At 40.2% G+C, this 12721-nt stretch overlaps 1 protein-coding gene across 1 annotated transcript in view; it reads left to right on the forward strand.

Annotated features, from left to right (window-relative positions):
• The window catches only part of LOC118801047 (NACHT, LRR and PYD domains-containing protein 3-like), a 66325-nt gene extending 60064 nt beyond the window's left edge, over positions 1 to 6261 (forward strand). The window contains exons 8-9 of the mRNA XM_036561236.1: positions 5428 to 5474; positions 5717 to 6261. Coding sequence (XP_036417129.1) covers positions 5428 to 5474; positions 5717 to 6261 — 592 coding nt within the window. The remainder of the gene's footprint in view (positions 1 to 5427; positions 5475 to 5716) is intronic.
• The last annotated feature ends 6460 nt before the right edge of the window (positions 6262 to 12721 follow it).

A 12721-nucleotide genomic window follows, 5' to 3' on the forward strand; every position in this document is an offset into this window, starting at 1 on the left:
CGCTATCAAACTCTCTCACACTCATGATCAACGTCTCTCACACACGCTATCAAACGCTCTCACACTCAATACCAAACTCTCTCACACTCAATATTAAACTCTCGCACACTCACTATCAAACCCTCTCACACTCACTATCAAACTCTCTCACACTCGCTATCAAACTCTCTCACAGTCACTATCAAACTCTCTCACACATGCGATCAAACTCTCTCACACTCAATATCAAACTCTCTCACACTCAATATTAAACTCTCGCACACTCACTATCAAACCCTCTCACACATGCGATCAAACTCTCTCACACTCAATATCAAACTCTCTCACACTCAATATTAAACTCTCGCACACTCACTATCAAACTCTCTCACACTCGCTATCAAACTCTGACACTCACGATCAAACTCACACACGCTATCAAACTCTCTCACACTCGCTATCAAACTCTCTCACACACGCTATCAAACCCTCTCACACTCACTATCAAACTCTCTCACACTCGCCATCAAACCCTCTCACATTCATGATCAAACTCTCTCACACATGCTATCAAACCCTCTCACACTCGCTATCAAACTCTCACACTCGCTATCAAACCCTCACACTCACGATCAAACTCTCACACTCAATATCAAACTCTCTCACACATGCTATTAAAACCTCTCACACTCACTATCAAACTCTCTCACACTCGCTAGCAAACTCTCTCACAGTCACTATCAAACTCTCTCACACATGCGATCAAACTCTCTCACACTCAATATCAAACTCTCTCACACTCAATATTAAACTCTCGCACACTCAATATCAAACCCTCTCACACTCATGATCAAACTCTCTCACACTCACTATAAAACTCTCACACTCGCTATCAAACTCTCACACTCGCTATCAAACCCTCACACTCACGATCAAACTCTCACACTCAATATCAAACTCTCTCACACATGCTATTAAACCCTCTCACACTCACTATCAAACTCTCTCACACTCGCTATCAAACTCTCTCACAGTCACTATCAAACTCTCTCACACATGCGATCAAACTCTCTCACACTCAATATCAAACTCTCTCACACTCAATATTAAACTCTCGCACACTCACTATCAAACCCTCTCACACTCATGATCAAACTCTCTCACACTCGCTATCAAACTCTGACACTCACGATCAAACTCACACACGCTATCAAACTCTCTCACACTCGCTATCAAACTCTCTCACACACGCTATCAAACCCTCTCACACTCACTATCAAACTCTCTCACACTCGCCATCAAACCCTCTCACATTCATGATCAAACTCTCTCACACTCGCTATAAAACTCTCACACTCACGATCAAACTCTCACACATGCTATCAAACTCTCTCACACTCACTATAAAACTCTCACACTTGCTATCAAACTCTCACACTTGCTATTAAACCCTCACACTCACGATCAAACTCTCACACTCAATATCAAACTCTCTAACACTCGCTATCAAACTCTCACACTCGCTATCAAACTCTCACACACGCTATCAAACCCTCTCACACTCGCTATCAAACTCTCTCACTCGCCATCAAACTCTCTCACACTCATGATCAAACTCTCTCACACACAATATCAAACTCACACTCACTATCAAACTCTCACACTCGCTATCAAACTCTCACACACACTATCAAACCCTCTCACACTCGCTATCAAACTCTCTCACTCGCTATCAAACTCTCTCACACTCATGATCAAACTCTCTCACACACGCTATCAAACCCTCTCACACTCATTATCAAACTCTCTCACACTCGCTATCAAACTCTCTCACACATGCTATCAAACCCTCTCACATTCATGATCAAACTCTTTCACACTCACTATCAAACTCTCACACTCGCTATCAAACCCTCTCACACTCGCTATCAAACCCTCTCACACTCACGATCAAACTCTCTCACACTCATGATCAACGTCTCTCACACACGCTATCAAACTCTTTCACACTCACTATCAAACTCTCACACACGCTATCAAACCCTCTCACACTCGCTATCAAACTCTCTCACACTCGCCATCAAACTCTCTCACACTCATGATCAAACTCTCACACTCGCTATCAAACTCTCACACTCACGATCAAACTCTCACACACGCTATCAAACTCTCTCATACATGCCATCAAACTCTCTCACACTCGCTATCAAACTCTCTCACACTATCAAACTCTCACACTCAATATCAAACTCTCTCACACTCACTATCAAACTCTCTCACACTCGCTATCAAACTCTCTCACACTCACTATCAAACTCTCACACTCGCTTTCCAACTCTCACACACGCTTTCAAACCCTCTCACACTCATGATCAAACTCTCTCACACTTGCTATCAAACTCTCTCACACACGCTATCAAACTCTCTCACACTCGCTATTAAACTCTCTCACACTCGCTATCAAACCCTCTCACACTCACGATCAAACTCTCTCACACTCGCTATCAAACTCTCTCACACTATCAAACTCTCACACTCGCTCATAGTCAAATATGCCTTTCCCCCATGTGCAGTAGTTCACTCTTAAAAAACATGGTTCTTTAAGGGTCCTTTTTTAAAGACAGTGATTCTGCATAGAACTAGGAACACAAAAAGAACCATTTGCCTGATTAAAGAGCTCTTTTCATGGTGAAATTGTTCTTCATATTGATAGACAATGTGATGTAGATGGTTCTACATATGACTGACGTCTTTTTGGTGCTATAGAGGTCCGTGTATCTTTGGGTCATTCCATTTTCATTTAAAAAACAATACTGAGAAACAGGAAAATGGGTCAATTATCATTTTTTTTATTCTGTTATTGTCAGTGGAAAAATCTGGAAATAGCTGTGTTTCACAGTTTCACAAACTAATCATAAACTTCATTATAGCAACTTTGTTACAGCTCCAGATTTAAGAATTATAGCTGTGAGCTCTGCTGTCCTGTGTTCATATTGTTCATATGATACTGTGGCAGCTCCGGTTTTGAGAAGGAGCTTTAGAGGTGTGGTATGCAGTGCTGTGCTGTGGCTGCGCCCTGTAAAAAGGGACGGTGTTGTGGTTAATGTTGTTAATGTTGTTGTTCTGTTAGTCTAAAACGTATGTGTGTGTTATTTGTGTTATTCTGTAGCCTGTCCTGTGTCTTCTTCACCAACACACTCATCACTCATCTCTGAGTGAGGCACCAACAACCAGCGCCTTTGGTACATTAAACTAAACTCTCACTGCCAGACTCTGTATTCAGCTTTAGATTTAAATTTAAATTTAAATTCACCAATTGAACTCTTTTTCTTTTTTTTGACTTTAAGTAGCTTTGGGACAGTTTCTTTTCTCAGTCCTCTTTTCTTTTCTTTTCTTTTCTGACACCAAGTACCATACCGGTCACCCCTCTACAAATGTGTGACAAAAGCCACTGTTTGCCACGGCCTTAAGTGTTGGACTAGTGTTGTGCTGAGTAAAATAAAATGTGTTTAAAAGTTGAATTCAGCAGCTTTTTGTCTGAAGCTTCATCAACATGAACATTAAAATCACCATCAGAAGAATCCGATCATGATTAACACACAGCAGTTCAGACAGTTCGGATAAGAAGGAGGTGCGTATTTGGTTGGATGATAAACAACCACCAGCAACACTGGTTCCTGACCTTTAAGTAGAACAACAAGATCTTCAAAAGAAGAAACGGTTCCAAATGAAATGTTTTTACAATTAAAAATACTGGAAAAATACACAGCTAGACCACCTCCCTTCTTACTTTCTGTACAGTATGGATAAAAACATAATTCTGTGGAGCAGTTTTAAACAGGGAAACTGCCCCATCTGAACTAAGCCAGGTTTCAGTATCATAAAGTCCAGTTTCTGTTCAGAAATAAGATGATTGACAGTGCTGGTTTTGTTAGTTAGAGCTCTTACATTCTGCACTGCTGTTCTAAAATCTCTGTCTGACTCTGTTACGGTGCAACAAACTTACAAACTTCAACTAACTTTAATTATTTATTCCTTTAGTTCCTGTAGTTCGTACTGCATTTTGACTGCTTACTACAGTTTGAATAGAGAAGTAACTGTTAGTACCAGATGAGCTGCTGTTTGTTTTATTTACTTCTCTATTTTAACGTAACATTTTACTGATTCCTTTCTCATAGTTCAGAGATAAATATGTAGATCTGCTGAGACTTAGGTGGAGTCCGTCTCTGTGATTTTTCTTTCCGAAAAAGTGTTCTAATTGTCAGTAAAACCCAAGTAATTGTTCTCAGTCCACCTTTTCAGCGACTTCGTTCGAGGCTGCCTCGAGGCGAGTTTTTTGAGTGTAGAGTTGAGTCTGACGGTCCAGCAGTGCCTTAATCTCAGCCTCCAACGATTCCAGTTCTTTACTGAACATCTCAATTTCCCAGAAATTTCCTCACTCAGCATTTCACAGAAATATCAACTAAAAAGAAAAATAAAATAAAATAATTAAAGCGTTATGAAATAAAATTACAAGTGTAAAAAGTATAAAAGTATAAAAATGAGAATTTAAAAAAAAACAAAAGTAAACATTAATAAATAAAATAAAAAAATAAAAATATTCATGTATGTATAAAAATAAGTGAAATAAAATGGCTACGCTAAAAGCGTTTAGCGGTGCTGGCTTAGCTTGTGTTATGCTAAGCTAGGCTGCTCTCTGTAGCTTGAAAGAATTGAGTTACAAATACTAACAAGCCTAGCAGTGTGATTTGGAGCTAATTAGCCTAGCAGATTGATTTAGCGCTAATTAGCCTAGCAGTTTAATTTATAGCTAAATAGCCTAGCAATGTGATTTAGAGCTAACTAGACTAGCAGTATGATTTAGAGCTAACTAGACAAGCAGTGTGATTTAGAGCTAACTAGCCTAGCAGTGTGATTTAAGCTAACTAGCCTAGCAATGCGATTTACAGCTAACTAGCCTAGCAGTGTGATTTAGAGCTAACTAGCCTAGCAGTGTGATTTAAGCTAACTAGCCTAGCAATGCAATTTAGAGCTAACTAGCCTAGCAGTGTGATTTAGAGCTAACTAGCCTAACAGTGTGATTTAGAGGTTTGTAGCATAGCAGTGTAAATTAGAGCTAACTAGCCTAGCAGTGTGATTTAGAGCTAACTAGCCTAGCAGTGTGATTTAAGCTAACTAGCCTAGCAATGCAATTTAGAGCTAACTAGCCTAGGAGTGTGTTTTAGAGCTAACTAGCCTAGCAGTGTGATTTAGAGCCAAGCAGCCTAACTGGGTGATTTGATTTGATCAGTTTAATGTTTTGATCTTTATTTTAGTTTAGTTTTATCTGGACTGTAAGGTCTGAAGGGTGTTTTATACTGTAATGATCCATTTTAGTCTTTATCTTATTTTAGTTTTGATTTGATATGAAGTTTAATGGATGTATAAATGTGTGTGTTTGTTCTTCAGGGTGGATCATGGAGGGAGAATCAGGATGAAACCAGGACCGAAGAAATGTAACAAACACACACACACACATAATACACTATACACACAAATACATATGATTAATATATATATATATATATATATATATATATATATATATATATATATATATCATACAAACACACATGCACACTCATATCTTACCGTCTCACACATACACACACATACACATCAGATTTTCTCTGTGTTGTGTCTCCTCTGTATGTGTATCTGTGTGTGTATCTCTCTCTCTGTGTGTGTGTGTGTACAGATGCTGTTACTCTCACTCTGGATCCAAACACAGTGAACAGACGTCTCTGTCTGTCTGAGAGGAAGAGAAAGGTGAAGTGGGTGGGAGAAGATCATTTGTGTCCAAATCATCCAGACAGATTTGATCGCTGGTCTCAGGTTCTCAGTGTGGAGAGTCTGACTGGACGCTGTTACTGGGAGGTTCAGTGGATAGAAGGAGATGGAGCTGAAATATCAGCATCATACAGAGGAATCAGGAGAAAAAGTGGCAGTAAAGACTGTGTGTTTGGATACAATAATCACTCCTGGAGTCTGAAGTGCGATAATAACAGTTACTCTGTTTATCACAATAAACAGAGAACTGCCCTACCTGCCCCCCCCTCCCCCTCTAACAGAGTAGGAGTGTATCTGGACTGGGGGTCCGGCACTCTGTCCTTCTACACCATCTCCCCTAACACACACACACTGACCCACCTACACACACTCACCACCACATTCACTGAACCGCTCTACGCTGGATTTGGAGTTTATTCTGACTCCTCAGTGAGTCTGTGTGAGATAGAATAACCTCTAGAGAGAGGGAGAGAGAGAGACAGACAGAGAGGGGTGGGGTGGGGGGGGTCAGTTTGTGAAAATTTGTTGTTTATCATTTTGATCTCAGTAAATATGAGAGAAATCAAACCTTTCTGTGTTTAAATTATTTAGAATAAATAAAGAGAATAAAATAAACTGTTTTTTTCTAAAATGTGATTCAGAAAAAGATTCACTAAACAGAACAAAAACACACAGACATGAGTTTATATATGAGACATATTTCAGATTCACTGTTACACAAACACACACATTTACACACCCACTCACACACACATTATACAAAAACACACACCCACCCACTCACACACACAAACACACACTGTACACTATACACACTGACTACACACCCTCACACACATTTATCACTCACACACATTATACAAACACACACATTTACACACACATTCACACATTAACACACATTTATCACACACATTGTACAAACACAGACACACACACACACTCACACACACATAAATCTCCCTCACCAGAGAAATGTTATTATTTTATTAAATAATCTAAATCAATTATAAATTAAAGTCAGTAATAAAGTATTTTGAAGGGAATATAAACCTACACTGTATAAAGAAATTGTAAGATAAAGCTCACATGACTGTGTTGGTTCAGTGGTGACCTGTGTTACGGTAAATTCAGTCCCCCTGTTTCCCCTCATTGCGCATATCGAAATCATGACGTCTTCAGCTGACGCTGCGCTGCAGGGCTTAGATGGTCCTCTGACTGTCTGAACTGAGTCTGAGGAGGATGTCATCCAATCTTTAATGTCCTACACATCACATTAATCTAAGGTTAATGTTCATTAATTTTATACAGTTTTATACAGTTGTATGTAACACAGCTCATAAACTGTGTGGTTAGGGTCAAATTTGAAGTGGCCAGTTTACCAGCTTCCATACAAATGAACACAAGCACAACTTTGTAATTAACATCTGACCAACACAACACAGACCCCTGATAATGAGCAATTATTTTGAGAAAATAAGATGTTATTTGAGAAAATTCTGGAAAGTATTTATTCATTTGGACTTTCTGATTTGGAACACCTGCTCATCTCAGATGAGTTTGAGTTTGAGTTCAGTCCATTTGGAAACTGTGAGATATTGTACATTTTTTTAAAAACTTGCTCTTAAGACACTTTGTTGAGTGTAAATCGACCCAAAGTTTCAGGAACAGCAGTTTGAAACTGCACACAGTCAGTATTTACTGGTATTCACCATCAGCCCACTGTGAGAGAGATCAGAGTAGGTGCTGTTTATGGTGCAGAAAACTTTAGTAAATTTGTTCTTTAGGCTTGTGTTTCATACAGAACTCGCAGATTTACACCTGAAACTGGATCTAAAGCTCAGAACATCAGGTCCTCTGTTTACTCCAGATCACCCAGAGAAGGTCGGGGCTGATTCCTCTTAAAACATCTACTGCATTAAGAGTCTGCTGGTGTGTTTGAGTTTAGTCTGTAATGAACCCTGAAAGCCACGCCCCCTACCAGAGTCTGATCTCTGATCACTGTGTTCTCAGAAAGTAGTTCAGGCTTCTGTTTTTAGCTTCATGCTAATGATCTTTAGTCCATGTTTATAATAACAGTGAGTCATACAGAGTCAGAAACTACATAATCAAGACTATTAGAGACACTGAAGACCTCCACACAGGAACTTCAGGGGTTTTAGCTGAATTGGGTCCTCAGTGTGGAGGTCTGCACTCCCGATATCTTGCGGCGCGGGAGTAATTTTCACTGTTGCTTGCAGGAGCAGGCTGGAAAAAAGCATGCATGAAGAGAAATCCCACAAATTAATGAACAGCCTAAATAAAGTAGAACGATCACTAAATCATATATATAAACAATATAGAAGGAAAACAGTAAAACAATTAAAATGTCATTCTAAAGAGCTGTGAAGCAGCCAATCACGTGAACAACACGCAGATTCACGCAGGAAACCAGCTCAAAACATTAAGAACAGACAGACATTAACGTCACCCAGTAAACAAAGAGTGAACAGTGACAGTGACGACAGTAACAGAGCCATCAGGACAGTGTAGTTAAGAGCTGATAGATCAAACAAACAAAGTAAACGAACAAGTCGGCGTTTACTAATAAACAGAGCAACATAACCACCGCCAGCCAAACGAGGGAGCCGAGAGGCTGCAGCGTGAAGTCCCGCCCCTCTTGGTCTGCTCGGGCTCTCCTATAGGTCAGAAGGAGACAGCGCAACACTTCAGTCCACTATCAGGCTGATAAGATGAGGGAGAGAAAAACACACCCACAGCGCTCACAGTAACACTGTGGTTTAATTCCTGTTCTTAAATGGTGAATAAACGTCGTTTGGTGAAGTTACTCACAGTGAGCCTGATGACCGTGACTGCTGTGTTATTTCAGCAGAGAATAATGTATCTGTGATTAGACTGTATCAGATACTAGATGTCAGTTCGCCTTGACAAGACTGCACGGGCGGGACAAATTTTTTTCAGTTACGGGCGGGATAAACGTTCAGTTGCGGGCGGGAGCGGGACAAATGATTCGCCTCTACTCCAGTGCAGCAGACTGGAATGTGTTCTGACCGGTTCCTGCCGTTTAGAAAGCTTGTCAGATAATCATTGGGTCTGGACAGGGTGAAGCACAGACTGTGTGTATGTAAGGGAACAGAGAGGTCTGATGAGAGCTGTTCTGAACTGTTCTCTCTAAACTAATCCTGTTCATCCTGATGAACACAGACCTGAACGACCTTCTTTACTGAGGACTGAATCAACAACAGCTGACTCTGCTCTCAGGTACTGTGTGTGTACATTAACCTAGTTTACTGTAGTTCAGTGTGGAAAGACTGCACAGTGTTCAGGCTGAGTGTGTGTGTGTGTGTGTGTTAATTTACCCTGTTTTATTATCTAGTAGGATGAAGTAAACACTTCTGCTACACACTTTTTATGCATTTCTTATTCATATCACTGCTGTCAAAAAAAAAGGAAAAAAACACACTCTACTTTTAATGTAAGTCAAGTCAAGTCAAGTCAAGTCAAATTTATTTATATAGCGCCTTTTACAACAGATGTTGTCACAAAGCAGCTTTACAAAGAATCCGGGTCCAAGCCCCCAGTGAGCAAGCCTTGGCGACAGTGGCAAGGAAAAACCCCCTCAAAAGGAGGAAGAAACCTTGATCAGACTCAAAAGGGGAACCCATCCTCCTCTGGTCGACACCGGATAAGAGGACAGACACAAAACAGTATAAGTGGATACAGTTTAACACCACTGTGCAGTTCGCCAGCCGCATCTCAGGTCAGACCCTCTTAGGACAGGCAGCCGCTCAGCTCAGGGAAAGAGAGGGGGAGGGAGAAGGGGGGGGGGAGGGAGGGAGGGGGGATGAGAGGGACATAGTTAGAAAAACAAATTAACCAAAAGCTCGACTAAACAGGTAAGTTTTTAGCCTAGACTTAAAGATAGAGGCTGTGTCTGAGTCCCGAACACAGACTGGTAGTTTATTCCAAAGCTGGGGGGCTTTGTATGAAAAGGCTCTTCCCCCTGACGTAACTTTATTTATTCTGGGTACTAATAATGAGCCCGCACCTTGTGATCTAAGTGGGCGTGTCAGTTGATAATAGGAAATAAGGTCACTGAGGTACTGAGGAGCAAGGCCATTCAAAGCTTTATACATCAGTAGAAGAATTTTGAACTCAATGCGGAATTTAACTGGCAACCAATGTAAGGTACACAAAATTGGGCTAATGTGGTCGAATTTCCTGGTTTTGCTGAGAACTCTGGCTGCAGCGTTCTGGACTAACTGAAGCTTGTTAAGGTTTTGGCTGGAACAACAAGAAAGCAGAGCGTTACAGTAATCTAACCTGGACGTGATGAAGGCGTGAACTAACGTTTCTGCATCCTGTAGCGACAGTGCATTTCTTAATTTAGCGATGTTACGCAGGTGGAGGAAAGCTATTCTGGTAATATTGGTAATATGCTCATCGAAGGCCAGACTGGGATCAATCGTGACACCAAGACTTTTTACAGATGTGCCTGGTGCAATTGAGAAACTATCGAGATTAAGAGTAAACGTAGGCAGATTATCCCTAGCAGCTTTTGGACCAAGAAGAAGGACTTCGGTTTTGTCCGAATTTAGTAAAAGGAAGTTGCTTGACATCCATTCTTTAATGTCTTTGACACAGTCCTCTATCTTATTATAAGTTCAGTTTTGTCCTCAGGTTTAGCTGAAATATATAATTGTGTATCATCGGCATAGCAGTGGAAACTGATGCCATGTTTTCTAATGATGGTACCTAGTGGTAGCATATATAAGGTAAATAACATGGGTCCTAAGACAGAGCCCTGTGGAACACCATACTTTACTCTTGTGAGAGCTGATGGTTCACCATTTACATTAACAAACTCAAAGCGATCACTAAGGTAAGATTTGAACCACGAAAGAGCTTTACCTGTCACTCCTACTAGTTTCTCAAGCCTGTCTAATAGAATGGAATGGTCTATTGTGTCAAATCCTGCACTAAGGTCGAGTAAAACCAGTAAGGATATGTTTCCTTTGTCAGCGGATAATAAAAGATCATTTACAATTTTCACTAACGCTGTTTCGGTACTATGGTGAGGCCTGAAGCCAGACTGAAATTTTTTATATATATCACTCCTATGCAGATGGGAACATAATTGTTTTGCCACAGCTTTCTCTAAAATTTTTGATAAAAAGGGAAGATTTGAACTAGGTCTATAGTTTGATAGCTCAGAGGGGTCAAGACTAGGTTTCTTTATTAAGGGTTTAATTACACCTAATTTAAGAGATTTTGGAACATACCCGAGGCTGAGAGAAGAGTTTATGTTATAGTACGTTTAACACTATAGCGTGTGGATGGACATATATTACGACTAAAACTGATTTCATATGAGATTAAGTAGTGGTCTGACACTGCTGTGGTCTGAGGAAGGATGGCCAAATGCTTAATGTCTATACCTAAGGTCAATATTAATTCTAGAGTGTGGTTACAGTAATGAGTAGGCCCCATAATATTTTGAGTGAAGCCAAAACAGTCTAAAATAGATATGAATGCCTTACTTAGCGGATCCTGTGGTTTGTCTATGTGGATATTAAAATCTCCAACAATTATTACTTTATTCGAGATTGTTATTAAACTAGATAACAGGTCAGTAAATTCCTGTAAAAACTCAGAGTAAGGCCCCGGTGGCCTGTAGATTATGATAAGTGAAAATGAGCTCTCATTTGTTCCTCGACTGCTAACGTTGAGAAACTGAATTTCAAAGGTAGAGAAACTACGGTCTGCTTTCTGGTTTAGTCCTAAAGTAATGGTGTAAATGGTTGCTATGCCTCCACCCCGACCATATAAGCGAGGACTGTGTACATAGCTATAGCCTGTTGGCGTGGCTTCATTTAAAGCCAAGTACTCTTCAGGTCTGATCCACGTCTCTGTTAGACACAGAGCATCAAAGTCGTGATCAGTAATAATTTCATTAACAATGACGGCTTTAGGTGTGAGAGATCTTATGTTATGTTATGTCTAAGTCAATGGAACCTGACTTTTTTCCAAATAATTTTGGGTTGTTTCTTTTGATCCATTTGTCATTAAGTTTACGCACAATATAAAAGACAACGGGTATTTTCACATTATGTAAAAACTGAAAAACAACAAAAATGGAAATATGAGGTTTTGTTCAGACAGCAGTGATATATTAACCATATAATTATAAAATGGTTTATTATACGATTAAACATGATAAAAAGGCAGTGGTCATCTGACACTCTGACACAGGACTGAGATGGAAATGCAGAGTTTAATTAAAGGATGATACACTCTGTCTGCTGTTAACCTGGACAGTAGACTTGAGCAGTGCATTGTGGGAGATCACTAGATGAGAGAAGTGTTTAAAAATCTGAATATTTAGTGTTTCTGGTTTTAATTAATAAGATCACAGAAAACTCTCCATTAAACCTGAGTCTGTTGTGCCTCTTCATGTTCAGTGATGAATGATGGTGAACATTACATGTCACTGACTCAGCGCTCTAAAAGAGCTGCAGGTGACGGATCTGGAAGAGTTCCAGCGCTATCTGATCAAAGGAACCCTGACAAACACGGCACTGTGGACAGGATGGTGGAGAGTTACGGCCTGAATGGAGCTGTGGAGATCAGCCTGAAGATCCTGGAGAAGATAAACCAGAACCAGCTCACTGAGGATCTCAGACAGAGGATCAGTCTCAGAGAGAGAGGCACAGTCCTGATTCGACAGTGGATGGAAACACAAGAACTGGCATTTTCTGATTTCTCCTCTCTTTATTCAGAGGCAGCACAGTTTACCGTTAATGCTTCAAATCGCTTTTGCCTTGTAGCTTTACTTTCAGTTTGTTTCTTGAAATGAAATCATGCAGCCGAGCCACATTTGTATAGTGTTGATATTGTTCTAATAGAAGCTCAG

Source organism: Colossoma macropomum, unplaced genomic scaffold (assembly GCF_904425465.1).
Source record: "Colossoma macropomum unplaced genomic scaffold, Colossoma_macropomum, whole genome shotgun sequence".
Classification (NCBI taxonomy): domain Eukaryota; kingdom Metazoa; phylum Chordata; class Actinopteri; order Characiformes; family Serrasalmidae; genus Colossoma; species Colossoma macropomum.